At 50.9% G+C, this 27,934-nt stretch overlaps 1 protein-coding gene across 1 annotated transcript; it reads left to right on the top strand.

Annotated features, from left to right (window-relative positions):
* Positions 1-59: 59 nt before the first annotated feature.
* Positions 60-27,934, top strand: HID1 (HID1 domain containing). The gene is made up of 19 exons (XM_032199515.1): positions 60-255; positions 5,993-6,142; positions 7,816-7,986; positions 10,765-10,878; positions 13,532-13,638; positions 14,136-14,252; positions 14,764-14,986; positions 15,389-15,445; positions 15,542-15,682; positions 16,098-16,188; positions 16,821-16,972; positions 18,226-18,304; positions 18,943-19,107; positions 20,281-20,508; positions 20,986-21,119; positions 24,242-24,322; positions 24,723-24,814; positions 25,192-25,350; positions 25,808-27,934. Exons 1-19 carry the CDS (start codon positions 190-192, stop codon positions 25,869-25,871), a joined length of 2,391 nt encoding a protein of 796 aa, XP_032055406.1. The 5' UTR covers positions 60-189; the 3' UTR covers positions 25,872-27,934.

Here is a 27,934-nt window from a genome sequence, read left to right as displayed (position 1 = left end):
GAAGGTGGCTGCGTGGAGGCGGGATGCAGGCCGGCAGAGGAGGAGGAGGAGGAGGAGGAGGAGGAGAAGGAGGAGCCGGCACCGGGCTTGACAGGAGGAGGGAAGCGGGGATGGAGGGAGCAGAGCCGTGAGGGACGGCCCGGCCCGGCCCTGCCCTGCCCGGCCCTGCCCTGCCCTGCCCGCCGCACCATGGGCAGCGCCGACTCCAAGCTCAACTTCAGGAAGGCGGTGATCCAGCTCACCACCAAGACCCAGGTGAGGGCCGCCATGTCGCGGGGTGGCTGCGGGGAGGGAGGGGGCCGCCATGTCGGGAGCCGCCCGGAGCCCTCCCGGCCGTGACAGCCCCGGTGCTGAGGGCAGGGGTGGCACGGAGGGTGGCGCTGGCCGCTATTTCTCCTCAGGGGCTCCCCATCTGCAGGGCTGTGTGCCCTGAGGACAGCGGGCGGCAGCTTGGGCCCGCCGCCGTTGGGCTGCAGGGGTGATGCAGGGAGCAGATGGGGGCGAGCTGCCCCCATCCCTCGCCTCGCCTCTCCCCGGGGTGCCGGCTGGGTCGGCAGCACGCTCAGGGCACCCATGGCTGCCCACAGCGGGGAAGGGTGACGTGTGGCTGGGCGCTGCCGGCGACCTCCGACGTGTTGCGCCTCGCAGTGCCTCCCCTGTGGGGTTTATTTATTTCCCCACCCCTTCAAAATACCAATGGAGAATCAATATCAGTGGGGAATCTTGCCCTGTTCCTGGGTAATAACTAAGAGAAGGGGATGTTGGCCAACCGTGCTGCTAGGACAGCTGTTTTTGCAGGAGAAGCAGCTTCCACCTGCGAGCTGTGAAATAACGCTTTATTTCTGAAGGCTTTGAAGGAATTGAACGAAAGGCAGCCAGGGCTGTGTGTGGAGTGGGGCTGCCTGCAGGTGGGACAGATGTTGTGTGTGTCCTGGAGCTGCTTTCGGCCTTGTCTTACATTGAGGTCCAGCGGCAGCACGCTGGCAGAGAAGCAGGAGGCTGCCTTTGTGTCCGAGGGGCAGAGAGGTCTTGTTTTATGGGGAAATAAAACAAGGGTTCCCCTGAGCTGCAACAGAATTGCTGTTCTGAGCTGCCTCTGGTGACAAGGTAATAATGGCAGCTGGGAAAACTTGAGAAATGATGGAAGAAATAGATGTGAGAATGAGGAGTGAAGTCAGAAGAAGGGGTATGGGTACAGAGGGGTGAAGGGTAAGGGGAGGGAATGTGTGAAAACTCGTGAGGCGAGGACTAGGACTGGGAAACGAGTCACAGAAAGTAAGGCTGTGAGAGGCTAAGAAATTAATTGTGTTCGTACTCTAAAGCGGTGCTGGTTCTATCTGCATTGCTCAGGAATGGTTTTCAGGAACGTGTCCTTAAAAATACCGTCCGTTGTGGATGTTCCACAATATCCTCAGGCAGGAAGAGAAGTGGATGAATTAATGTTCAAAGGGATTCTTCCAAAGTCTCTTTTGGATGCCAAAATAGTTCAGAGTGCCTTCAGCTTTGGGCTGTCCTCCCTTTGCTGGGGAACACGCTTCTGAAGTGAGACTGGGGGGAAAAAAAATCAAGGCCAGCTTCTCAGTGCCTGTGTTAGCTCAAGGTATCCTCTCTGTCTGCTGCTCACAAAGAAAATCCTGTATGAGGCAATCCTTCATGTTGCCAGCCAAGAGGAGAGCGCTCCCCTCCCCCAGTTTATTGACGTGTGCAAGGAAAGGAGGCTTGCTGGGGCCCTGAATAAAAGGAAGGAGAGAAGGCTTCGTTCTCGACCGGATTCATTTCACAGCTTTGTGGTCTAGGTGAGACTGCCTGCCATGTGGAAAAAGGGTGGGGAATTGGCGCTCCCATATTTACACACCGCAGAAGGGCACTGGTGTTTGCTCGTGCAGGATGCATGACTGGGCTCTCCTGGAGCCTTCCGAGCTTGCACCAGCAGCAACCTCCGTGTCAGCTCCCAGTGCACAGGTCTGGGTTCAAAACCAAGTTGCAGTAACGTATGGAATCGAATCCTCACTTCAAAGCCATTAGCTTAAAATACACTTTGCTTTTTCAGCAGCATGTCTCCTTCCGTGCAGCCTTCTCCTCTTACATTAGGTAGCTGGACGAATAGATTTTCATTAAATCACTGGTAACGTGAAACCATGAGCTTAGTAATGCACTGTGCAGTGTTTCCCAAGGCTTTGATGGAAGGAAGTGGTCCAGCAGAGAGCACTCACTGGCGAAAGTTCAGAGTTTACACCGAAGGTAGTTTTATCTTAAAAATCAGTTGCTATAATCTTCAGGTTTTCATGAAGTAAGAGTGTTCCCATGTGAACGTTAAAAATAGAAAAAAACTGTAAGTAGCATAATACTTCAATGCTTGTAGCACATGTGGAGCCCAGCACTTGAAAGTCAAATGAAGGATGGATGAAAATGAAACTGACTTCACTGATTTTTAACTCCCAAAGTGCCCGTGAAAGTGCTGTCTGCTTCACGGGGGAAAAGAAGCATGGGCTGTGAGTGTAACAGCTTGTTGGTGGCAGGGCACAGAACTGAAGCCGGGAGCCCCAGCTGCTGTTGGGAAACGTGCTTTCTTTCCTCAGTTCGTTGGAGATTAAATGGTTTCTGCAAGCAACCGACTGGAAGATAAGAAATTTTGATCTTGTGAACTCGCTTGTTAGGTTTAAATGCCGGCTGTGCCTCTGCTTTTAAAGGGGCAAGAAGGATCAAACACAAGGGACAAACTCCCCTCCTGCCTTCCTGACTGATGTGCAAATGCACTATTACAATGGGCTGTTTATTTTGATCAGGCTCACATTCATCAGACGGTTAGACACTGGCTTCTGAGTAGCCTCTTGCTGAAAGTATTCAAATATCCAAGAGACTGGGAAATATCCAAGCCTCCCAGGCTGATCAAAAGCAAAGTTGTCGTCTTAAAACCAAAGTTGCAGGTAAGGCTCCACATAGCTGACTCTTCTAGACTTTCACCGCCAGACTGCCACAAATCCCATTTTCCAGTTCCCTTTGCAGCACCCTGTGGGAGCAGAGACCAGGCAACAGACTCTTTTGGGGTTTCTCCTTGGTTCTGCGCTGCTGACCGTAAAGATCCTCTTAAAAAAAAAATCACTTCTGTTAAGGTAGCTGTGTGGAGCTGCTGCTCTTGGCAGCAAGGATGGAGCCTTGCTACTTATTAACGTGTTGAATAAATCTGTCCTCTGACTTTCCTTTTACACAGCAGCTTGCAAACGTGGTTAGAGGTGCTTGAATTGTCTGAAGCTAATAACCAGCTGGCCCTGCAGGGCTGCGTGATCTCCTGGAGCTCCATCGGGTGCTGCATGAACGGCTCCGTGCTCACTGCACTCAATAATTTTGCCTCCTCTGGGGGGAAAGGAGCACGCTGCTGTTACTTATTAGCTGAATTTGTGCGGTACTGGCTGGAAAATCTTGCCAGTGGGGCCTGGCTGGGAGGAGGATGCAAATACCTTGCCGGAGGGATTATAGGAAAAGCGAGAAGGGGTTGGATGAGAAAGTGAAGGTGATAGCGGCCTCGGGCTGGGGGGAGGCCGTGCTTCGGGACCTTTTCCTGTTTGCAGGACGAGGTCAGCTCCACGCTGCTTTCATGTTTCCTGCCATGTATCCTGTTTGCCCGGGACCTCTCGGTCAGGTCTGTGTTTCTCTGCTCAGGAGCTGGCGAGGTGCTTGTAGCCCACGTGGCTTCCTTGTCCGATTCCCGCAGCGTGCGTGGACGGCGTTTTAAAGAACCTGAAACCCCAAGCTGATAACCATTGGGAAATAAAGTCTGGGGGTGTCCAGCGGGGCTAATTCTGGCTGCTGGTCTGGAGGAGGTGAAGTGGCCCCAGCTTGCGGTATTGCCGCTGAGGATTCAGCTCCTCGTGGAGCTCTTCTTGCTGAAGCACTGTGTGTGCAGCCAGGGCTAGCTGCGGAGCTGGGATTTGTCACTGCAGCGCGTGCAGTGCCAGCACGTGTAGCTAAATCTTGACATTTTCAATGAAAATATCCACGGCTGGTGAACGGGACCGTTCTGGGTCTGTACCTCCCTTTTCTGCGTGCTGGGTATAAGCTGCCGGGTGAGCTCAGCGCGAGGAAATGGCTATTCACGTCCCCAGAGATGCCGTGTGCGGAGTGCAATCAGCTTAAAAACATCCACGATAACATGAACGTTACGTGGCTGAATTAGCTCCGTGATGCCAGGCCGTTAATTAAACCGGGGGGGCTGCAGGGATGAGCGTGACTCAGTGCCGAGTCCCCGGCCCGGGATCGCACGCGGGATCCCATCTGGTGGCTGGGAAGCCGACTCGCTGCGGCCAGTGAAAGGGAACGAGAGGGTGTTTGGGCATCGTCTGCTTGCCAAGATGGCAGGCACGGCTTCACGGCTTTCACGTGGCCACAGCATCCAACGCTGCAGCTTGGGGACCTGCTGTGCTCCTCCACCTCCGAGTCATTGCAGTCGGAGGCTGAATCCATCAGAGCGGCCGCGTTCAACCTCCAAGGAGGCCACAGGTAACAGGGAGGTGAAGGGATCTGCAGGTACTGGATGGAAATGCTTTCTCCTTCCCCCCCCAGATGAGAGGGGAGCCATTCTTTATGCATGAGCTCCAATTAGCAGCAATTGCTGCCGGCTCTTGGCAGGGGGAGTGGCTGTGGCAGGCGGCCAGGAGTGGCAATTAGCTGCAGGGTTGTGGTTTGGAAGGGGGGGAAGGAAGTGTGGGGTGCTTCCTGCATTACCCCGGTGGGTTTTCCAACTGCTCGGCTCCTTTTTGAGGAGCGCGATTAGAGATCTGCTTTGCAAACAGCTTTGCTCCCGTTGAGGTGTTTCGTGGCCAGGTTGCGGGATGGCACAGCTCCCTCGTGCTCTTTGGAAACTGGATTCCCCTGAAAGCACCCGGCTGTTCCTACAGATCCCCTCGGAGCAGCTGTCAGCTTGGATCCTTTGGAAAAATCACTTTTCCCTTGAAAAAGGGCTCGGTGGGGATTTGCCGTGGTGGCCAGGTGATAAAACGAAGAGGATTTCAGCACCAGAGCAGCGTTGAAGCAGGTGCATGCCCACCTGTGGTTTCGTCTGGTTTTGTCTGGGGCCGGAGGGCGGCTCGGGCTGATCCCTCGCGTGCCTGGAAGGACGGGGACACCGACACGGCGCCCCAGGGCACCGCAGCTGGAGGAGGAGAGCTTCGGGACAGCGACCTGCTGTACCTGTCTGCCTGCTCCTCCTCTGCTTTCCAGCCTCAGGCGGTGGTGACACGTCACCTGCGAGTTCAGGCTGTGAGCTCAGGCCCTGGGGCTTTTTCCTGTCCCGGCAGCAGGGAGAAATGCAGCTTCTGTCTCCGAGCTGTGAGGTTTCCCCCTCCATCGAGCTGCTGCTCGCTTTGGAGCCCCCACATGACGCAGGCAGGAGCTGCCCCTCGTCCCAAACGAGGGCAGGGCGGGCGGCTGCAGGCCACTGGGACTCGAGGGTGGGCTCGAGGAGGGTGCTTGTGCTCACACTGCAAAACGGGGAAGCTGGTGCTGGTGAGAGAGGTGATCCTCTGTACCTGCAGAGCCTTGGGGCGAGGGTGTTCCCAGAGGATGGGCTCAGAGCACAGGTGTACAACCAATTGCTTTGCTTTTTTGGGGTCTGGGCCTCCTCCCTCCTCTCTTCCTTGCACGCTCAGGGCTTTTTGAAAGCGAGGCAGCAAGTGGCTGCACGGAGCCCGATTGCCCATAAATATTCGATTCGGAAAGATCAATCCCGTTGCGTCCATAAATGCTTTGAGGTGGGTCTGTCAGTTCCGTGGGTCTGTGCCCTAACAGGGGACATCCCTGCTCGTTTCCCAGAGGCTTTGGTTCCAGTAGAAGCAAAGCTGGTGCGTGCTCGGGGTGTCCCCAGCATGCTCCGAAGGTGACAGGGCACATGGCAGCAGCCAGGCCCGTGCCCGTGAGTAAAGAGCTTGTCACACGTGCCCCAGGTTGTCGTGGGCTGTGGGTTCTGCCTCTCTTAACCCTCTCTGTCTCTCCACAGCCCGTGGAGGCGACGGATGATGCCTTCTGGGACCAGTTCTGGGCAGACACAGCCACGTCAGTGCAGGATGTCTTTGCCCTGGTGCCAGCTGCGGAGATCCGAGCGGTGCGAGAGGAATCCCCTTCGAACCTGGCGACCCTGTGTTACAAGGTGAGGCTGCCACTGCCTTCTCCCTGGTGCTGTGCTGGCAGGGGGTGTCCCTGCGTGGCTCCCTGTGGCTCCTGAGAGAGGACTGCTTCTGTTTTATTTCCTTGCACCCCGTGCTGTGCTTGCTTGTCCCTGTCTCCCCGATGACAACCCTCAGCACTTCCTCTCTTGGTTTCCCACAGACCGCAGCCGGTGTTTGCTCTGTGTGGAGCCTTTCCCCTCTTGTCCTCATCCCACGTCTCACTTTTGCCTGCACCTAGGGCACGCCACACCAAGGCTGCATACATTTGGTGAGGCTGAGCCACCTGACTGCTGTCCACATCCAATCGCTCCTCCCCTTGCATCAGGTCGGCTTCAAGCTCCTCGAGCCCAGAAGGGCGCGGAGTTTGTCACTGTAAAACTCCCCGGATGACGTCAGGGGGAGATTTTGAGCCTTTTCTTCCTTCTGCCATGACATCAGAACGTCCCTGGCACTGCTTCTGGTGCTGCCATGTCCTTGCGTGGAGCACGAGGGACGTTGACTTGTTTCCTACCCTGCCTGGTCTGGCAAATTGTCAAGCTGGCTGCCGACAGCCGGGACTGCTCAGGGAACAGCCTTATGCTGCCTGGGAAAGTGCAGGTGTTAACGATGCTCTTGATTTGAGTCATGCAAAGAGCAGCCTTGAATTTGGCATGTTGGAAATGTTCTGAGTGGCATTTTCCCATTTTAAAGTGGTTGTTACCATCCTGGTTTTTCTTCCCTGCTCTGCAAAACGTGAACGCGACCTCCTGAATCATACTGAAGGCACCTGACCGGGTATCTCGCCTCAGACATACCTGGAGTGGATGCTTGAAGAAGAAGAACACAAAAATGAGGGAGAATACAGTGATCCTTCCCTAGTGCTGGCCCCTAGCTTCTGGCAGGCAGCAGATGGGGAATTGGTCAGGACAGCTACCCCCAGCCCTTCTCACCTAGCTCCTTCATCTGTGTGTCCTCTTCCCCCAATTAAACGAGATTAAAATATGGGTTCTTCTTGCTGGTAGCAGATGTGTTGGGAGACCTGGTCACTGCAGGAACCCCTGGTGCTGGGATGCCTGGCTCGGAGGAGTTTGCAGGTTCCTGCACGCTTCTGTGAGGCTGAAGGCCACAACCGGTGCCAGGCGCGGTGTGACACTGGCTGAGCACGACAGCATGGCTGAAATGTCACTCGCAGCCGTGGCTGCACTCCGCTTATGTCCCCGCAGCACAGAGTATAAATGGGACTGGAAAAAATATTCACACCCACTCACGGAGCTGTGCGTGGATGGGCTGAGACTGCACAAGCAGCATTTAAATGCCCATTAAGGCAGCGACGCGAGCTAGCCGTGACCCAGACAGCCTGCTGTGAAAAGAAGCGGGGACACCTCACCCCTGAGTTAGGAAGCTGCACAGGGAATCCTCGGTAAATGTTGCTGCTTTCATTCCCCTCTCTTTCCCTTGGGGTTAAGAGGCAAGACAGAAGCAACTGAAGAAGCTGCTTAAGACCATTGAGCCCATTTCTGCAGGCAGTTTCAGGCAGATGGAGCACTGAACTCAGGGAAGATGGGCTCCAGGCACTGCCTGTAACTATGTGAGGGTGTCACCAGCAGGACAGGGCTCTGCAGCTCCTGCTCACATCCAGGCTAATGCTTCCTGCCTTGTTTTTTATTTCCCTCAGGCCGTGGAGAAGCTGGTGCAGGGAGCAGAGAGCGGCTGCCACACGGAGAAGGAGAGACAAATCGTCTTGAACTGTTGCCGGCTCCTCACCCGCATCCTGCCTTACATCTTTGAGGACCCAGACTGGAGAGGTTTCTTCTGGTCAACCGTCCCCGGGGCTGGCAGAGGAGGGGTCTGTCTCTTGGCACTTATTTTTCTTTCTGGAGGGTGAGGGGGAGGGTGCAGCGAGGAGGGGCAGCTGCAGAGCAGTCACTTCTGTTTGGTCAGGAACCAGGTGGCACCTTCTGAGTAGCTCCCTTTCTTTGATTCTTGGTGCTCTTCCTCTCACCCTCAACTGCTCTGCTCAGCATGGGTAGCTGTGTTCTGAATATTTCACTGGGGAGTGTATCTGGAGAGAGAGAGAGAGAGAGAGCTCCTCCAGCATGAGGTATGAATTGAAATGAACGTGAGAGCAGTGCTAAAGGCTGCAGGACTTTATTAAAACCGAGGTGAGCTTACTGCATTAACTACAATTTATTTAAGAATAGAGTCGAGCTGAAATAGGTTTCACTGATTTTAGTGATTCTGCTGATTTCATAGTGTCCCATTTAAAGCAAATAGTGCTAGAGAAGCTCTCGGCATCGTGGTTCAATATCCTGCTTGTGGCAGTTTTAACCAGCTGCTGGGTGAAGCCCACAAGTGAGCAAGAGCGATTAAAGAATTAGGTACTGTTTGTGGCCCTGTCAGTGACAGCGATAACCTAGGGCAGTCTCTGAACTTCCCTACAGTTCTCTGTCTGGAGACAGGGCACAATTTTCTTCCTCTGCACAGAAAAGCACCAAAAATGCTCTGGGATCTTTTGCCAATAGTGTTGAAAACACAGCGGAGTTAGGCCAGGAATACTCTTTACCTGCTCTCTGCCTCAGCAGCTGCTGTTTTGTGCACGGAGAGCGCTCTCCTGGAAACTTCTGAATCCGCAGGTCAGCGTGACTGTGCCGAGGAGCAAACCTTCCCCTGAATATTGTGTGTGCTGCCTTGTTTTGGGGGAGGGCTGGAAGGGATTGGCAGTGCTTGGTACAGCACGAACCTAACCTTGCGCTCTCTCCACCTGCCACCTCTAATCTGTTTCGCCTGAGGCCACTTCAAGGGGCAAAGGAAGCCTCTGCTAGCAGCTCTGCTATGTGCACGGTGTGACCGGGGGGTGGCTGTCCACCCTTTCATCCCTGCGGGGGCTGAGAGTGCTGGAGAGGCTCAGCAGGGGAGCTGCTGAACCCTGCCCCTTCGGGGAAGGAACGTGCGAGGAGCCGGGTGCTGTGATCCAGCTGCTGTTACAACTGTTCTTCCACCTTGTCCAGCAGCTGGAGGAGGGTTTCTCAGCCTCGGAGCGGTGGCATCACCCCGAGGCAATCCAGCCCAGCGTAGCTGTGCTGCGCTGGGGAGCTCTTCTTGTGCCAGCTCGGGGAGCTGCTGTGGCTCCTCGCTCCATCGTTCATGCAGATCTGGCCACGAGGCTGAGCTGCCTGCCAGGGGCTGAGAAGTAAAGCCCTCAGACCCCGGGGAAGGCAGGGGTCGCATCTAATCTAGGAGTGACTCTTCTGCTGTCTGAAGGCTGATTTCTCCCTTGGAACTGGAGAGGAGGGCGATGTGCCTGGACCGTTATCTCTGTGATTATCCTTTGCCTGCCTCATGATGGGTGGCAGAACTCCTGGAGCACGGGTCCCTCCCTCCTGTAAAGGTCAAGGGAACGTGGGTGGGTGGATGCAGTCCCTGAAGCAGGGGTGTGGGGACTAGGCAGGGGCTGGTAGGGTTATGTCCTTGTGTTTAGGAAGAGGATGGGGGACGGTTTTTGCAAAAGAAATCTTTCAGGAGATCTGCGGAGGAGCGGGTGTGTTCCCTACAGATCTGTTGGCTCGTTGCACGTCTCCCGTTTGGGATGTGGTGCCCAGAGCCTGCGGGGACTTTCTCTGGCAGCCGAAGCTATATTTAGCAAAGCTCATTCTTGAAAAAGAAGTCCCCACGGCCCCAGGTGCTTTTCCTTTCATCATCCTTCCTGAACACAAGCATCTTTCCTGCCTGACAGCTTCGTCCCTCCTCTCTTGGCCTCTCCTCACATCCGGGAGCTGTTTGACGGTGGCAGTCGCTGCGACAGACGTCAGAGCCACACGGGCTCTTATCCCCGGTGGCTGCCTGCTGGGATTTAGGAGCCACGTGTCACACGCAGGCTGCCAGAAGCCTGCCTGAGACAGATTAGCTCCTGCCACTCCTGCTCCCTGCCTTGCCCCCCAGCACCAGTGCGTGGTGGGGAAGCCTCCCCCCCAGGATGCTCTCTGACAGGCAGGATCTGGCAAGGTTTCCCAGGGCAACAGCTGCAGAGGAGTAGCCAGGCAGGATTCGAGTGATTGCTTTGAATGCTGGAGACTGCAAAATCCCCTCTGCTGTCATGCCTGCCCTGCCACGGCAGGCTGAGGCCGCCCCTTGCTGAGCACGCTACACGCAGCCTCTCCCTCTTCTGTCACCTCCAGTTCCTGGCAGCCCAGGCAGGACTTTTAGAGGTTTTACACCTGTTGTCACTGGTGCCTGGCTTCTTCCTAGTGCTGTCTGTGTGAATCACCTTCCTGGTTTCCTTTGTGGCTGTAAAAATCTCTCCTCTGTAGATGGATCCCTTTCCCTCTGCCCTCAGTAAGCCAAGCATCTCCACGTGGCAGCGTCCAGTGCTACTCTTCTGCTTTCCCAGCATCTCTGGGCCTGCTCAGTTTGGTCTCATTCAAGACCTTGTTCCTATTTAGTCATCGCTTCCCAGGGCAATTTTTTTGCCTCTCCTGGGTGGGTTTTGTGTGCTTTGCCCTCATGTCCCTTTGTAACTTCTTGCTTCCCTGCGCGTTCACAGGGAGCATGCCTTCTCTTGCTGTGTTACTGTGTGCTCTTTGCTAACCCCATGCTGACAATACCCTTCCACAATTCTCACTTCCAGGGAGATGACGATGACGAAAATGCCCGGCCGCTGGCTGAATCGTTGCTCCTTGCTGTTGCAGATCTGCTCTTCTGTCCTGACTTCACTGTGCAAAGCCACCGGAGGAGCACGGTGGTGAGTTGAATCATAAATTACCTCCAAAGAGGAAGATTAATCGCGTGGTGGAGGGCATGTTGGCGGACCTCAGCAGCTTCCTTGCTGACTTGCAGGCAGGAGAACATGGAGTCCATGAGCTTGAACACAGCATGCCTTACAAAACATTGATCAGTGGTTTGGGTTCACTCCGTGGTGTTTGTGTCCTGAAAAATGGATGTTCTAGGACTGCTTTGTGAATCTCAGCTGAAGAGGCTGTTGCTTACTCCTGCACTACAGCTTGCCTGCCAGGAAGATGTGGTTGTGCAGGCAAACAGCTGCTCTTCTGTTGCTCCCAGCAGAGCAGAGACCTTTAGCACCTTGCTCCATTCACTGGCAATTTGGCACAGTCCAGGGCAGGAAGTTGCTGTTTGCCTGACTCCAGGTGCTGTGAATGGTCTGCTATGGTCTCTGTTGTGGCTTTCCACCTTCTCACCATCTCTATCACGTAGCAAAGAAATCTATTCTGATACTTCTGGTGATTGTCTTTATTTCAGAGGAGTTCCCTCTGAAACTATCAGGTTTCCTACCAGATGTGCTAAGGACGTATTCTTCTACTTTTCCCATCTCGCCAACCCAAAGCTTTCTGGTATTTATTGTAGGTATAGTCTATAACCAAATGTGGGCAGTCCTCCTTTTTGGTATTGCGCTGAAGTAAACTTAAAAAAATAGTAATAAAAACACACCATGATCAAGTAATGTGTATTTGATGACTGCAAAATTCCCCAGCAGACCTGAACACTGTCTAGTTTGCTCAAAATTTCCAAGTAGTAGAAACAGTTTCTTTAATGAAGCTTCTTTAAAAAGTTAAATAGATCTAATTAGACAATGGGATCACGAATGCTTTATGTTACTTGCTGTTAGCTGCCTCTGCAGTTGTTGCCTAGCTGTCTTCCCTCTCTGGATTTTGTTTGACCTGTGCTCTTGGGTCTGACTGCGGGTTAAGAGGAGAGAGGTGAGTACAACCTCCTCGTGCTCCTGGCAGAACAGCATGTGGCCCCAGAGGCACAGGTTGTGGCTGGTAGTTGCTGAAGGAGAACTGAATAAAGAGGCAGAGTGGTGGGAGGGAATTGACAAAGGAGACCTGGCAGAGACCCATGGTCTTTTTACAGTTTGCTTTCCTACTGAAGTCAGTGTTGGCGTTATGGCTGGAAACTGGGGATCCCTCTGTCATGCACAGTGCCTGCATCTGTGTGTTTATCACTTACCTGCAAAGGCTGAGTTCTCTGAAGGCACAAGTATCTGCTTTTTTAGACCTGGGCAACTACTGCAGTGATGGCTTGTAATGTGCTGTCTCCTAGTGTTCCTGCTTAGTCACACGTGGTACAAACAGGTGTGTGGATGCAGTTGAATTTCTTTCCATGAAGCTTATGTGTGGCAGATGTTAAAGATTTGATTGTGAAGGGAGATCTGAGACACTCCAGTCTCAGAAAGAGTTGTTCTGAGTAGCTGGATGAGAAACCTGGCAGCAGGTGAGCTCTGTCCTGTCTGCATGAAGTGAGTAGGAAGGCAGGAAAAAGCTGGACTGTGGAGGAAGCTGCAGTTGCCTCTGTGTCTGCAGTAACTGCTGCTGACATGCTGGTTTTGTGGGAGTCGTGGTTGAGGTGGTGAGTGCAGCTTGGTTTTCCTCAAGCCCTGCTGTCCTGAGACCAGTGCCGTTACAGGAGGGAGGGAAGGAAGTTACACAGTGGGAACCCAGAGCAATTAAAGACATTTCTCTGATGTGCTTTCCCCGATAGCAGGGAGGTGAAAAAATAGACTTTGCTTAATTAAACCCAATAAAAGAGACAGCCAAAGCGTGCCAAGAGTGCTTGATGTGAGTATATTCATCTGGGCCCTTGCTCCCCGTCGTTTCGGGAGGGTCAGCATGTGGTGCTCAGTGCCTTCTTGTCTCAGCAAAGCTGCTTCAACCCTGACTCAGCCGACTGCGACAAAGGAGGAGGGCAGGCTGCTATGGTTCATCTCCTCGGGTTGCAAAGCAGGAGTTCGGGAATCATGCCAGGAGCTGTCAAGGGGGTGGGAGGGCTCTGACTGGGAGAGTCACCTTCTTGCTTTGCCCTCTGAAAAGCAAGTCACAGCAGTATGTGCTTTTAGTACAAATTAGGGGTAATTTGCTGCTTCTCTTGCCTTTTGATGCACAGCCATTGCAGGTCACTGTTATGTGTGTAAAATCAGTACGATGGGCTCTGAGATAAGGTGGAGGTGTTGAGCAGGAATTAGACCCCCATGTGGTGCTCTCTGGAGAGAGAGAAAAGGAAAAAGCCTGACCTGGGCTGTGTTTCGTGAGGTGCAGAGGGAAGGAGAGGAGGTGGTGATGCATCCCATATGAGAACGTGGCATATCCAGGATCCTTTGGTGACGGGTGACCCTTCCCAGTGGAGGTGGCGAGCACTGCGCCTTGGCATGCTGGAGGAAGGGCCTCGTTCTGCGTGAGACCCAGTGCCTGCTGCAGATGAGAGGTTCTCTCTCAGGGATGCTGCCCGGGTGGGGCTGGTACGTGCAGCCTGAGTGTCTGGGTGCCTCTCAGCTGGTTTCTTTGCTGCTGTTAAAGGTCGGAGCTGAGCTGCCTTGGATTCCAGGAGCACTGTCAACTCTGGCAAGAGCTTGTGCTCTGACCTCCTGTCTCTCTCCACAGGACACAGCAGAAGATATCCACTCCATTGACAGCTGTGAGTACATCTGGGAGGCAGGAGTGGGCTTTGCTCACTCTCCACAGCCTAACTACATCCATGACTTGAATAGGTAAGGGAGTCTGCAAGGGGAGAATGGAGAGAAGCTGGGCTCAGGAGGGGAGTCTGAGGGCAATGGGCTCTGCTTGCCTCTTGGGATGGCTGTGACTTTCCCAGGGCCTTTGTCCCTTTCTGAGCCAACATGTCTGTCAGCAAAGAAGAAATCCAGCTGTCTGTTTGAAGAGATTTTTGTAATGGGATATGGGAGTTGGAGTGTCTGCAACAGGAACTGGCAAAACACTGCTTTGAGATGGCTGAGGAGCTCTGTATCGTGTTTTTTTTTTTTTTTTTTTTTTTCTTCCCCAAAAAAAGTTCTGCTGAGCTTTGTGCCAGTGCTTTTGAATGAAATGTTGCTTATGAAATTAAATGGGCTCAGCTTTCTGTGGGAAGGACTTTCTAGATGGGACTGAGCTTTTCTTACGTGTTGTTGTGGTAAGCGTTTGTGCCTTTTGTACCCAGTCCCTGCTCCTGAACGGCTCCAGGACTTGGCGTCTTCTTCCCTTCTTTCAGGACAGAGCTGCTTAAACTGCTGCTGACCTGTTTCTCAGAGGCCATGTATCTGCCTCCCTCTTCAGACAGCAGCAACACCAACCCCTGGGTGCAGTTCTTCTGCTCTACAGAGAACAGGTGAGGGTGCGAGGCTGCGTGCGAGAGGGAGAAATGCCTTCGGGTTTTTCCCAGGGAGCATCTTGGTAATGGGGAGCGCTGTAGATCCCTGCCGCAGATCCTGTTCCCTGGTGTGGGTGGTGAGTGGCTGGTGGTGGCAGGTGACTGCTGCCCTCTAGTGACATCTCCTCTGGGATTTTGGGCTCCTCAGGTGACAGCTGCCCACTGGAGCAGGAGGATTAAGTCTTTCTGGTGTCTGGACAGGATTCCTCTGAGAGGCCACACTCTGGAAGGTCTTTTTGACCTCCCCTTCCTTCTCAGCTGTAGTCCACGAGACCAGCTGGGAGGTGGAGTGTCAGCTCTTGTCTCTGGGCCGCTCAGTCATGGGCCACTGTCACAGAGTTAGGTGGGTTAGAGAAGATGCTGGTGTTCTGTCATGATCCCCAAATCTCGGGGAGAGGTGCTTGTCTCTCCCCAGGCAGCACCATTTGCTTCCTGCTTCTGCCTTCTGAGAATGTTTTCTCCTGCCCAGGCACGCGCTGCCCCTCTTCACCTCGCTCCTGAACGTCGTCTGTGCCTACGACCCGGTGGGTTACGGGATCCCTTACAACCACCTGCTTTTCTCCGACTACCGCGAGCCCCTGGTGGAGGAGGCCGCCCAGGTGCTGATTGTCACTTTGGACTATGACAGCTCCACCAGTTCAAGTCCCACCGTGGATGGCACGACCACTGGCACGGCCATGGATGATGTGGATGTGAGTGAGACTGGGATCTGTATTTGCTGGTCTCCTGAACGCCCTGTGGTCCTCTTACGCCAGCTTGCCCTGTAGGTAGGGCTGACCTGTAGGGCACAGCAATGCTCCTTTGCAGTCTGCTGTCTCTGGCCCAGTTCTTTTTCCTTTCCTGTAGGACACTAAGCAGCCATAGATAACCAAACCACCAGGTTTTGGTCAGTGACTTGGATCAGGAGCATGTAAGTGAGAAGCTCCTGACTTTGCTGATCCCCCTGGTGCTCTGTCTTGTAGTATTTAACACTGGATCATTCACAGAGGAAAGCTGAAATGAGAGAGATTAGTGCCCAGAGCCAGTGGTTACACTTGACTTCTTGAGTAAATCCTGTTGCCAGTAAGCATTTCACTCATTGTCTTTGAACACAGCCTCCAGGACCAGACAATCTGTTCGTGAATTACCTCTCAAGGATACACCGAGAGGAGGTAACGTGCTCCTGTCCTGAGCTACTTCTTGCCTGTTTTCTTGTTGATCGCGCTAGCACTGAACCCACCACAGTCTCTTTCCTGGTCTGTCAGCAGGATTTCCAGTTCATCCTGAAAGGAGTGGCCCGCTTGTTATCAAACCCGCTGGTCCAGACCTACCTGCCAAACTCTGCCAAGAAGATCCAATTCCATCAGGAACTTCTCGTCCTATTCTGGAAACTCTGTGACTTCAACAAGGTGCGGATCTGCTTGTTGTTGGGCTTTGCCCCTCCTGTTTGCCTGCTGCCCAGAACCTGGTGTGGCTCAGGCTGGACAGAGCTCTGGTGAAGGGCTGTGAGCCGTGACTCTGTGCTGCTCCTGCCAGCAGTGCTGCTCCCAGCTGGGTGGGCTGGGACTGCTCTGGCCCCAGGGAGAGCCTGTGAGAGGGGCTTCACCTCCTAGAGGTCAGTGCTTGAGACAAGTACAGGAGCAGGTATTAAAATAACTATAAATAATGCTGGGAATAAAGTGCCAATGCATATACCAGTCTTTCTGATATTCTTGAGAGACCAGTTAGCTTGAGGCTACCCAGGCTGAGTCTTGTGGATGGTGAAAAAAAACAAAAAACAAAAAAACAAATATCTTTATGATTGTCTGAAATCTCTCCTTCCAGAAATTCCTCTTCTTTGTGCTGAAGAGCAGTGATGTTCTGGACATCCTTGTCCCGATCTTGTATTTTCTCAACGACGCCAGAGCAGACCAGTGTAAGTTGGTTATTTTCAGTACTTGGGATGGTCTGTGCTTAGCAGCTGAGTGTTTTTAAGATGCTTCTTCCTTACCACTGAGATGTAATAGCAGCTTGAGTGTATGTCCGTAGCCTTCTGCAGGCATGAAGTTCAGTTAGCTGGGTCTTGATGTTTGTAATGGACCAGAAGGCCATGTTTTATACCACAGCACAGGGAAGGGAGATTCTTAGCATGTGATAACTCATTTTGAGTCATTATGCCAAAAGCTGTCCCCTTGATTCCATGAAGAGGGAGAAGTGAGCAATTTGTTCTTGCCTTGGGTATAAATTGGATATTACCCCATTGCTGGATAGTGGAAAGAAGTCAGATCTTTCCTCCTAGGGTGATGGATTTACATAAAGAACATAAAGAGAAGCATAATCTACCTGAGACCTAGTGTTGTAGTGGCCCCACTGGGGCTTGAGACAGACACTGGTACTCACAATGGAAGGAACTCTGTGGGATGTCCCTTATCGGTGTACTCTGGTCTCTGCAGTTTCTCTTTTAGTCCCATTGTGTTTCTCCTCTGTCTTTGCTGCCCTCCCATTTTCAGCAGTCCTTTGGTCTCATTGTGATGTTCTGTGTTTTTTTATTATTGTCTTCCTCTGCAGCACGAGTGGGCTTGATGCACATCGGGGTCTTTATCCTCCTGCTTCTCAGTGGGGAGCGTAACTTTGGGGTTCGACTGAACAAGCCGTATTCTGTACGAGTGCCTATGGACATCCCTGTCTTCACAGGGACTCACGCGGATCTGCTCATCATAGTCAGTATAGCTCCAGCAGTCCTTTTCTGTCTCTCCTAACTCCTGGTTGATACCTCCTCAAATTACTGAAGGAGGAAGCAGAACAATTTACTGATCTTTCTTAGACTGTCAGTCCACTGAATAGCTAAAAATCTGTGGGATGTATCCAAGAACTGGTGGGGTCTTTTTCCTCTGGTAACCTGAGGCGATGTGTCTGGCAGGGGGCATGCATCGTGCAGATGATCCTAAAGAAGAAGAATCTGGGATGGAGCTGGACTAGTGTCTTTAGACTCAGGGCCTGGCAAAATGGGGTGGGTGGATGATCTCTAACAGGCTTAGAGGCAGGAGATCTGACTGTGTTGCTGGCTCTGTCCCAAGTAACCAGAGTTGTTTGTCAGAAGGGCGACAACGGTATTACGAAGCTCAGCCCCACAGGTTTAGGTTGCTGCAAGATTCCATTCATCCCTCAGCCTGTAGTGATGAGGGCCACGATAGCCTACAAACAGCCGTACGTTTTGCAGTGCCAGCCTTTTGTAGTACTCTCGTGGCATGTTAGTGCTCATCTGTCAGGGAAGGATTTCTCAGCAGCGTCTGATGAGACCTCCAAAAGGAGATTCCAGTTAGAGGGAGTACAAAGAAGTCTGCTCACCAAAACTGTTCTCGATGCTGTGTGTTTTGTTGCTATATTTCAATACTTTTATTACAGATTACCTACGTATTTTCATTATGCTGCATGCCCTACAAGCATGCCTGCTGGAGGTGGGAAGGCCAAGACTGAAAACGTCTGAACTGGTTGTGGGGCGTTTGAAAATGTCCACGTCTGAGGGTGTAGTTGAGAAATGTAGGACAAACATTTGAGTTGGAAGTTTGTGCTAAAATCAAATGTGAGATCATTAGCTCCTTGGCATTTCAAGCAGCTGTCATTAGGGTTCGGAGACAAAACTCCGTTGGAGGTGAAGACAGTTCTTACTTCCTGGTTGCTTATTTTTGTCTCGGGCTGGCTGTGCATTTTGGAGCAGCTCACGGTCAGTTTCTGTTTGCAGAGCCATAATCACATCCCCGAAGGATTCCTTGTAAATGAAAGCTTGCGCTCCTGGAGCACAGGTCTGCAGTGAGAGCAGCCTTCTCCACCTGTGTAATTGTGGAGTATGCAGGGCCCTGCCTAGGAAGGAATGGTGTCAGGTAGCGATTAGTGTGGGGGTGGCACTGGTTTTGGTTGAGAGGGTGCTCTCAGTAAGGTGCTACCTTGCTCAAGAACCCTTTCCTTGCCGTAGGTCTTTCACAAGATCATAACCAGCGGGCATCAGCGTCTGCAGCCTCTCTTTGACTGCCTGCTCACCATCGTTGTGAACGGTAAGCCCTGCTGTGGGAAACAACCACCCGCAGAGGGGGCAGCTGCTCTCGCTGCCTCTCCCTGCGTTCCTACCTGTGCCTGTTAACATCTACCGGTGTCAGTGACTGCTGCTGGGAATTGACCCTTTCTATTCTGTGCTAGAGATGCTTGCTGCAGAGCTGACCTGTCTGCAGGTTTATGGCCTGGGCTTAGTCAGATAAGACAGAGAGAGTGACAGCAGGGTTCCTGGATCCCCTCTGGGGTGGAGAAGGGCATTTTCCAGACTGCCTGCTGAGGGTGGCAGCAGTGCTAGTCCTCTCCAGCAGGGAGTGCCACCTCCCCACGGTGGCGTTGTCCCTTGGGCTTAGCGGGTGTCCAGGTGGCTCCAGCTGTGCACGCTTTTCAGGAGATCCGGTGTTAATAATGTAAAACCACACAAGACGCTCTGAAAGCAGAAACACCTGCTTTTGCAAGGCCATGTCTATATTTAGCTTCTCTTCTTTTTAGAAAGATTTCTGCAGAGCCCTGCTGGGCTCAACTATTCCATGAGGCTTTCCCAGAAGTGCAGGGTGAGGAGATGGTGGAAGTGACATTATTAGTGGTGTATTTATGTGGCTCCTTTGTTCTATCTCCAGTTTTCATTGTTTGTGTTTCATAGTGTCTCCGTACCTGAAGTCTCTCTCCATGGTGGCTGCTAACAAGTTATTGCATCTGCTGGAGGCTTTCTCCACCACCTGGTTCTTGTTCTCTGCTGTCCAGAACCACCACCTCGTTTTCTTCTTGCTGGAAGTCTTCAACAACATAATTCAGTACCAATTTGATGGTAAGAAACCGCCAGCTGAATTTATTGGGTTTGTGCTAGTTTAGAGAAAGTCCAAATTCACGTGATGGGATGGAAGAAGTGTAGAAGCCTACTAAATGGAGGCTCATCTAGCTTGGAGAAGTTGGGTTAGCAGTAGTCAGTGTTGGGTACTGATCCAGATGGGCTGGATTAGAGCACAATGAAGGGCTGCTATTTATCAGCATAACCTCAGCCCCCTGCAGACCAGAAGTTGAGACGGATAGAGGGGAAGAAGGGAAAGGGGGTGGTTAAGGCTTAAGTTGTAGCTGGCTGAATGCTGCTGTAAAACTGCCCACGTTGCTCAGCAAAGTAAGTGATGGAACAAAACAATTTCCATCTCCTTTAGTGTTTAAAAGTGCCTTTCAGTTCTGCTCTGACAGAGCAGTTGAGCTGATGACCAAAAAGCCCCATTCAAACAAAGTCCTAGCACTTGCTATCTCTCCAGGAAATCCCTTACTGTTTCCCTCCTAAAAGCATGACAATAGCTTACCTCTAGGAAATGAGAGTGAGGTCCCTTAGCCTTCTGGGAGCTCTTAATTCTTCTTGCTCAAAAATTGATGTTTTGCTTTAAAACCACAAGTCAAGAGTGGTCATTCTGCTTACCTAATGGAAAACTAGCAAGTGGTGGATGACAGATCCTACAGCAGCCTTTGTGGGTGTGATTTATATTTTACGTTAGATGACAGTTTCGTTCTGTTTCCTGCTACCTTGGAGATGATGGGAATTCTGGTCTTTTGGCTTTCCTACTGTCAGCCTGTTTCTCCTCAAGTGGAATGCCCCTGGCTCGCTTTGTGTGCTTTTTGTTGAAGATGGAGAAATGTTGAATCTTGACTAACAAACTTCTCTTCCAAAACAGGTGGTAATATATGGCTTACACTGTCCTATTATTTCTCACTTGTTTGAATGTCACTCTCCAAGCCAATTCTTGTCAACCTTCCCTCCTGGGAAGGATTTCACTGATTTTCCTTACTGCATTGTGGTGGATAAAAGAGTACAGAACTCTGCTCTTTCTTCCTTGTGCCATTGCTTGTAACAGGTGGGGACATGGTTCTCTGAGCCTGCAGGGACTCCACAATCATGCTTCAAGTTTCCAGCGAGCTAGACTGCATTGGCAGAGGCTTCCTTCTCTACTCATTTTGTTGCTGTGATTCCCAGGGAACTCAAATTTGGTCTACGCCGTTATCCGCAAGCGGAACGTGTTTCACCAGCTGGCCAACTTACCCACGGACTCGCAGTCCATCCAGAAAGGTTTGCAGCGCAAGAAGAAAACTCCCGAGCCCATTTCTCGCACCAACTCCCAGGATGGAGCCTCCATGGAGGGGTCGCGTCCTGCTGCCCCTGCTGAACCGGGGACACTGAAGACAAGTTTGGTGGCTACTCCAGGTCAGCTTTAGTTTATCTTTGTAACAGGAGAGTGGTTTGTTTTCACTGTGAGGTACAGCGTGGACTCACCCTTTCACTGGGCGTGGGAGAGATTAAGAGTTTACGTCTGTGAATGACTTACTGCCTTGCAGTCTCAGCTTTAGATCAGTTTGCCCAAGCTGTTAGCAGGTCAAAGTAAAACGAAGTCTCAGACCTAGTGTCTACATGAACTTTTGTCTCAGTCTTGACTTCTTGACTCAGTTTAACTACATCCATGTGAACTCTGTGTCTGTGTTGCAAGAAGGAGCATTTTCCAGAGACAAATGAAGTCCTTTAAGGTGATGAGATCAAAGCTAGATCTCGCTGCTCCTGTTGAAAGCAGAGCGTTTCAGATGTCAGCAGATGCTTAGTGTCTGTGCCTGGTAAGGCAGAGAAGAACACCCTGTTTTTAAGCATAGCTAATTCACTGCTTCTGTGCTTTTTGTGTTTTGAACACAGGAATTGACAAGCTCACAGAGAAGTCGCAGGTATCAGAGGATGGGACCATGCGTTCACTGGAGCCTGAGTCTTCACAACCTCCACCAGAGGGTAACCTGCCCTCAGCTGTGAGTGATGGGGAGCCCTGGAGTGGGGTAAGGACAGGCATCGGTGTGTAGGGAAGATATAGAGCTTGTTGTGAAATGAACTAAAATGTGGGACTTCAGATAAAGAGGTCTAGCTGGCCCTCTGAAGAAAGGCATCGCATTCGAAGCAATATGCATAGTGTTATTACATGAGCTGTGCTGCAAAACACCATTATTCACAAGTACTGTTGCATCACCTTGGATGTTCCGTGTTCGTGCTAATGCCACACGAGCTAGGACACTAGAGGAGCTTTCTCTAACTTGAAGCTCCTGATGGAGCAGTAAGTGTGTAAATGCCAAGGGATGCATTCCTGATTCAGAGGCTTTCAGCTCAGGTTCTGATTGCTGCTCCTCTTCTGTCTCTGTCCTTTCTGGAATGCAGAGCTCTGCCAGCATCCTCTGGCTTGCTGCTGTTGTGAGAAGTGTGTTCCCGTGAAGGCTTGCTTGGGACGCTGCCTTCAGAGTGGCAGTTGTTCAGCCACGCAGATGAGACAGAGGCTTTGCGGTTTGTGAGTCAGGGCTGCACTGCTCTTTTAGGCTCTGCTGGTGGTGTCAGCCTTCTGGCATCTACTGACTTTCCCCATCAAGAGCTATAAAATGGCTGCTTTCCAATTTCAGCGGAGCAGGAGTCTTCTGTTGCTCGCCATTAACTCCTCAGATAGTGACCTTTCCAGTCTGCTTTCAAAACCCTCCAGGCTGCCCTGTAGGAAGCATCCTAGGAAGGCTGCCCTGCGCATTCTGTGCTTCTTCAGCAAGGCTGCATTTATGCACCTAGTGCTGCCTTGTGTTCTGCGTAAGCATTTACTGTCCCCTGAGCCATTTGCTTGCAGTGAGAACGCTGCATCCATCCACACAAGGGTGCGTGGCTGCCCCAGGGTGAAAGGCATTACTCTTTCCCACTTTTTCCTCTCTTAATTTTCTGTGGAATGGCTTAATTCTTGACCAGCTCTCACCAGGTGTAAAGCCAACTGTGCAGGAGGTAACAAGTTGAGGTGATGCGATGTATTTTATCGTGGGCTTCTATGGCTCGTGGAGGTGTTACAAGAATCTTTAGGTTTGTTTTTCTCTTTACATGCTTTTGGCTGTGACAGTGCTGCAGAATCGAGGTACAAGTAGGGGATATTTGAAAGGACATCTCAATCTAGCAGAGCAGGCTGGAGACTCCTCTGTTTTACCCTTCCACTCTGAACCTCTCTGTTGCTTCTGCTTGTGTGTGTGTGCACGTGGGGTGTTTGGTCTTGGTCAGACATTGCCCATTAGCCAGCTCTACCTGGCTGCAGCAGTGCTGCGTGCATGGCTGAACATTTGGCATGGGGCCAGAAGGCAGACAGGAGGTGAAGGGCAGTAAAGCACCGGGTGTGGGATTTGCTACAGGGATAATCATCACTGCAACTGCATTGTGCTTCAGGTCGCACGCACCAGTCTCCAGGGGTTGCGGTGTTTCAGGCTGTCTGAACATTGTCTTCCGTCTGGGCTCCATCCTGATTCCGACCTGCTGAGTTAAGATAAACTAAGAGACAAGGGATAAATGTTAGGATCCCCCACCCTTACGAGTGATTTATGTTCTTTCATTTATCTGTTGCAATGTTCTTCCCTTATCAGCCATAAACATTTCAAAAGTGTCTCGTGAAACGTTTAACGCCCCTCACATTTCAGTGTAATTCCATCTCACATCTCCTAAATATGTCAGCTGGCTGCCAGCCCTCGGATGACAGCTGAAAGGGGGCGAGGGCTGTGGGAGACAGAGGAGGGAAGAGGAAGAGAGGGTAAGGTCATCTGAACGAGATCAAAGGGGTTTTGTTTTTTATGAATTCTATTTTTGGAAACTTGATGGGGACAAGGCAATGAAGCTGAAATGTAAGGCTGTAACTGCCAGCATTGCAAAACAATATTGCTGCTTAGGCTTGGAGTAAACTGGAATGAACAGGGATCCTGAATAGCGTAGGATCAGTCTTACTTACCCTTCTTGGCCTTCCCTGGTGCCAGGTGTAGTCACGGTCAGCAAGAAGTCTTTAAGCACACAATTAATTATGTTGTCATTCAGCGAGATCTTTGCTGAGAACTTTTAGAATGGTTTTCTTCCTCTGGCAGCCTGTGAAGCGGAATCATGGGTCACTAGATCTGTGTCCAGCAGCTGGTTTGAGCTGTTCCCCCGTCACAGAAGGGCTGGTAAAGCACAGCTAGCTTCCAGAGGATTGCAGCAGAGCTCTGCCCCAAACCTGCTGTTTCTGGCTGCGAAGGTGACGTGTGAACAAGTCTGTGCAGTGACGTCCCTTTGACGTTAAATGTAGAGGTGCAAAATGGCAGTGGAAGGAAGTACTGTTCCTTTTTGTTTCACAGAGAAGTCAGTTTAGACTGCAGTAATGAATGGTCAGGGTGCGTTGCAGAAGGAAAAAGCCTCCCCACATTTGTCTTGATAGTGATCTTAAAGGGTTTTCCTTCCATCCCACCCATGAATACTGGGAGGTTTCGTTGGCTGACCTTAGAAGTCAGGGTGTTAGTGATGTCTGCAGAGTGACGGAGAGGAAAAGAAGAATACAAGATTTCTGGGTCTTGATCTTCTGGCCAGAGCTTTTCGGAAGTCACTAATGACAGCGTTCCTGTTTGGGGCATGAGTGTATTGTTCCTTAAGAGGGGCTGGTTGGGAGTTCCAAGAGCTCACCCCTGGAAAAATGTTCTTTGAAATGTATCAGGATGGGCACCGAAAAGCCCAGAGATCCTCATTGTATTATATTAGGTCTGAAAAGCTTTGGCCTTTATCTGCTTAATCTCTGTACTGGAAGAAAGAGCCATGCCTGAGCTGCGTTTCACCTGTACCATTTAATTCACCCACTGTGGATTGTTCCAGCAGAGTGTCAGGAATGGTGACTGGATCTGTAACCTTGCCATGGTCCCGCACCTTAACCCCATCAAATATTGCCACTCGCTGGGTTTGAAGCAAATGGTTTTGGTGAATGAAGGGCTGCTGGGTTTGAGCTGTTCTAGGGACAGGCTGAACTGTCATGCCCAGATCTGGAAAAGCTGGGGAGAAATTAGCAGACAGAGAATTGTATTTCTTGCTCTAATGTGTGATTTTTATTTTTAATATAATTATTTAAAGCAAAATAAAACAAGTTTTAATTTATTTATAGGAAGTGTCACATCCCCGACGGGACCGAAGGCGTCTCTCTAGTGCATCCTCCAGTGGACAATGGACCCCAACTCCTGACTGGGTAAGGGAATCTGGACAGGGGAAATAAATGAGGAAAAGAGTTGTGGCAGAAATGCTTTTTCCTGATGCTCTCCCTCCCCTTTTCCCTTTTCCCTGACTTCCCCAGAGGAGAGGATTTCCTCAGGGAACGAGTTTTGACTTACAGTCAAAACACCAGAAGTTTCTTATCAGCTGAGAAGAAATATTTTGTTTTGCTTGTTTCAAACCAATGCCCTACTATTTTCATTGAGTGGCTCAGAGTTTTACTGCTCCAGGATCGATTGTATTGTTGCCATGCACTCAGCTCAGCCATCACCCTTGGGATTTTTGTAAACATCATTTGTTGTAGTGATAGTGGAGATAACTGTAGAAAAACTGCTAATACGGTGCATTGACTTCCCTGTGGGCTTTCTTACTCACAGGTGATGTCTTGGAAGTCAAAGCTTCCCCTGCAGACAATCATGCGGCTCCTACAGGTGCTGGTCCCTCAGGTGGAGAAGATCTGCATTGACAAGTAGGTGCTTTGTTTTGAGAGAGAAACTGACAAAGACAAAAAGGGCTGTGTGGGGTGTAAAGAGCTCTGTGAGGTTTGGAGGGCCTGTAGGGGAAATCAGGTCAGCAAATCTGATTTACTCATATCTATTTTCTTGTGAAGTATAATTGAAAGCCTTACAGCCTCAGCAGAGGAGATGTTATCTGGCTTGTCAGGCTTCTTGTTCGTCTGATCCATTCCCAATTATTTTTTTTTTTCAGTAGAGAGAGTGTTTGTCCTTGATAGCACACACAGGGAGCGGGTGACTGTGGCTCCTTTACAGTGATACCTCATGTTGCAGCAGTTCTGGAGATGTCTGTGGGACGTGGCACTTACGTTCCTGTTCTGTCTCTTTGTAGGGGTCTCACAGATGAATCGGAGATCCTCAAGTTCTTGCAGCATGGCACGCTGGTGGGGCTGCTGCCTGTCCCTCACCCCATCCTCATTCGCAAGTATCAGGCTAACTCGGGCACTGCCATGTGGTTCCGCACCTATATGTGGGGTGTTATTTATTTGAGGTAAACCATCTAGATGCAACTTGATCTTTTCCAGATGTTTTGTTGGTCTGTAAAGAGAGTAGATGCACTTGGCCAGCTTGAAATTGCCTCTCATTTAAGGGATACAAAGATACTTTTGCCTTGGAAAAGACAAGGGTGAATCAGCTGGTCTGAAACTTGGAGTGGGAGATGTGAAGGGAGTTGGTCTGGGAGTACTGCTTGTTAGGGATCTTGTAGCTTTTCTATTCCCTGCTGCTGCTTAGAAGGGATGGTACAGAGATTTCATGCAAAGCTCTGGCTCTGTGGGATGTTGTAGATGCTGTCAGCCCTTTAAGGGCCGTTGTCTCGCAACCATTGTTGTCCTTTTTTGCAAGCTGCAGGCATTATGTTTAGCCTGCTCCTGTAATCCTGGCTATGAGATTTGAATTCCATGTACCTAGTCACAAAGAATAAAGTCCATCTTGTCTTTCTCTCCCAGGAATGTGGATCCCCCGATCTGGTATGACACGGATGTGAAGCTGTTTGAAATTCAGCGGGTCTAAGAGAGCACTTACCTCTACGAAGAGAAATACACTGGATCTCTAAGGACTTTGCTGTGTGCTGCTTCGTCACAGCTATTCCTACATTTCACATCCAGCTGAGAGACCAAAAGGACAATCACTCCATTTACCTCCCTGTCATTTAAAGCTTTAATTGGGACCTGCTTGGACATCCCTCCCCCCAGCTCACTTCTCTCCCCTCACCCTTCACTATGAACCTTGAGTGAAAGATGTCTAAGGGATTGTCCATTGTTGTGGTTGCACTAGAAATCAGACTGTTCTTAGCTCTTCTATTACTCTTTTGCTCCTGGATTTGGTTTGGAAACCAGTCTGACCTTGTCCTTGCCCTGGTCAGAGTCAGCATTTAATTGAAAAAGATGAGCTGTAAATTGGGTGCAAGGGAGAGGCTGCTATTCCTGCAGGAGACGGGGTTTGGAAACGGCAGTTACTTTCATGTGGCTCCGTAATGTTTCCGGGGCATCCCTTCTGGCTGCAGGTGTCTCCCTGGTGTCTCAGTTGTGTATCGGTAGGGAAATCTTTCCCATCCAAATGAAAGGGAGAATTTACTGAAGGAAAATTTAGTGTCTCAGTTTTGAATCTCTCTACTCCTTTTCTGGAAAGCCACTTAGGAAATTTTGTAGCAGCTGGTGCTTTGGTGCGGCGAGAGAAGTTTTTCTTGGGCTTCCAGGCCCAGCAGCCTGTCCTTCACGGTCAGGTGTTGCAACAGAGTGTGTGCATCACTTTGGAAAGCCCTGTTTGGTCCTTGTATACACACAGGAAGGAATGGACTGGCTCAGTGAGAACAAGGAGAAGAGACTGGTAGCCTCCTTTAGACTTCTCCAGAAAGGACGGTGTCATGTAGGTTTAAAAGGAACCACATCCTTCCATCTCTGCCTGGCCAATTGGTGCAGTGCAGGGAGTGGAAGGGCCGTTTGCACATCACTGTCTAAGGCAGGGAATCGAGGGAGGCGCTCAGGGAAGCTGTGGCAGGAAATTGGAAGCTGTAGGAGGAAAAACATCTCCATGTCTCTAGGGAGTGGAGAGCGCAAAGGCAAAGTCTGATTCTTCAGGGCATTTTGATAGTGACTGAGTTGTCAGATCCTGAATGTATTGGGTCCCAAGTTCTGCAAAGTCTGGGAAGCCAGAGTTAGAATTAGTGTGAGACTGACTGCTGTTGGCTTGGTTCAGCAGCACGTAGTTGTGCACTGGGAGGTGGAGACATCCTGGGCTTTGAGTCAAATTTTAAACTCTGCTGGGAGGGGCTGCTGTCTATGACCTGTGTGGTCTTTAGGCAAAGAAACGTGAGGGGTCCTGTCACGAACTGACAACTTGCCCTCTCCAAAACCTAGCCATTGGTGCTGTGGTCTTCAGCCTCTTAGGAGGATCACTGGCTGTGAGCTGTCCGCCTTTGCTCAGAACTGGTGAGATCATTCCTTGGAAACTGGTCTCACACCTTGAAATAAGGGGGGAGGTAAGGCACTTGTAACCCTTCCCTAAGGTTAGTGTGCTGCTGGCTTGTAGTCAGGTGGCTTCCTCCACTTTTGGCCCTGAAAGTAGACTGAAGTCCTAGGCCAGCTGACAGCTGAAATAAAGCCTGAATGTTTTTTTTTTTCTGAAGGATAAGAAATATGGGAAATAAAGGTTAATTTCCCCACCCCATCTCTGCCCCATCTCCAGTCCACTTCGCCATTTAGCACTACACCCATCCTGACCCCATCTCTGTTCAGATACCAGCAGGGTGAGGTCTCTGTTTTACTTGGAATCTCTCATATATATGAATGTGATTTGGTGGGGCCAGCCTCTGACTGTATGGCACTTGCACCTCACAGCCAGAACGGGACGTTGTGTCCCATGCGCTTGCCTCTTCCCTCCTGTGGATCTGCTGGTTCTCATGATCTCTTCCATCCTCTTTTCTGCTTTGTTTCTTTGTGAGTCCCTCTGGAAACACTTTTTTGTTGTTTTTCTTGGTGTTTGGAGTCTAATCTTTGTTCTGTGGAAATCAACTTGCACTGTAAACTATTTGCTTATTTACAGAGAGAAAGATAAAGATTATCTGAAACATGCAA

Source organism: Aythya fuligula, chromosome 18 (assembly GCF_009819795.1).
Source record: "Aythya fuligula isolate bAytFul2 chromosome 18, bAytFul2.pri, whole genome shotgun sequence".
Lineage (NCBI taxonomy): Eukaryota > Metazoa > Chordata > Aves > Anseriformes > Anatidae > Aythya > Aythya fuligula.
This window is presented reverse-complemented; position numbering and strand designations above follow the sequence as displayed.

Excerpts from the sequence above, each read along its gene's own strand:
- HID1 (XM_032199515.1), top strand. The coding sequence starts at position 190 with ATGGGCAGCGCCGACTCCAAGCTCAACTTCAGGAAGGCGGTGATCCAG. Across the intron at positions 15,683-16,097 it reads AACTCTGTGACTTCAACAAG|AAATTCCTCTTCTTTGTGCT; the intron begins GTGCGGATCTGC and ends CTCTCCTTCCAG. Across the intron at positions 16,973-18,225 it reads ACGCGGATCTGCTCATCATA|GTCTTTCACAAGATCATAAC; the intron begins GTCAGTATAGCT and ends TCCTTGCCGTAG.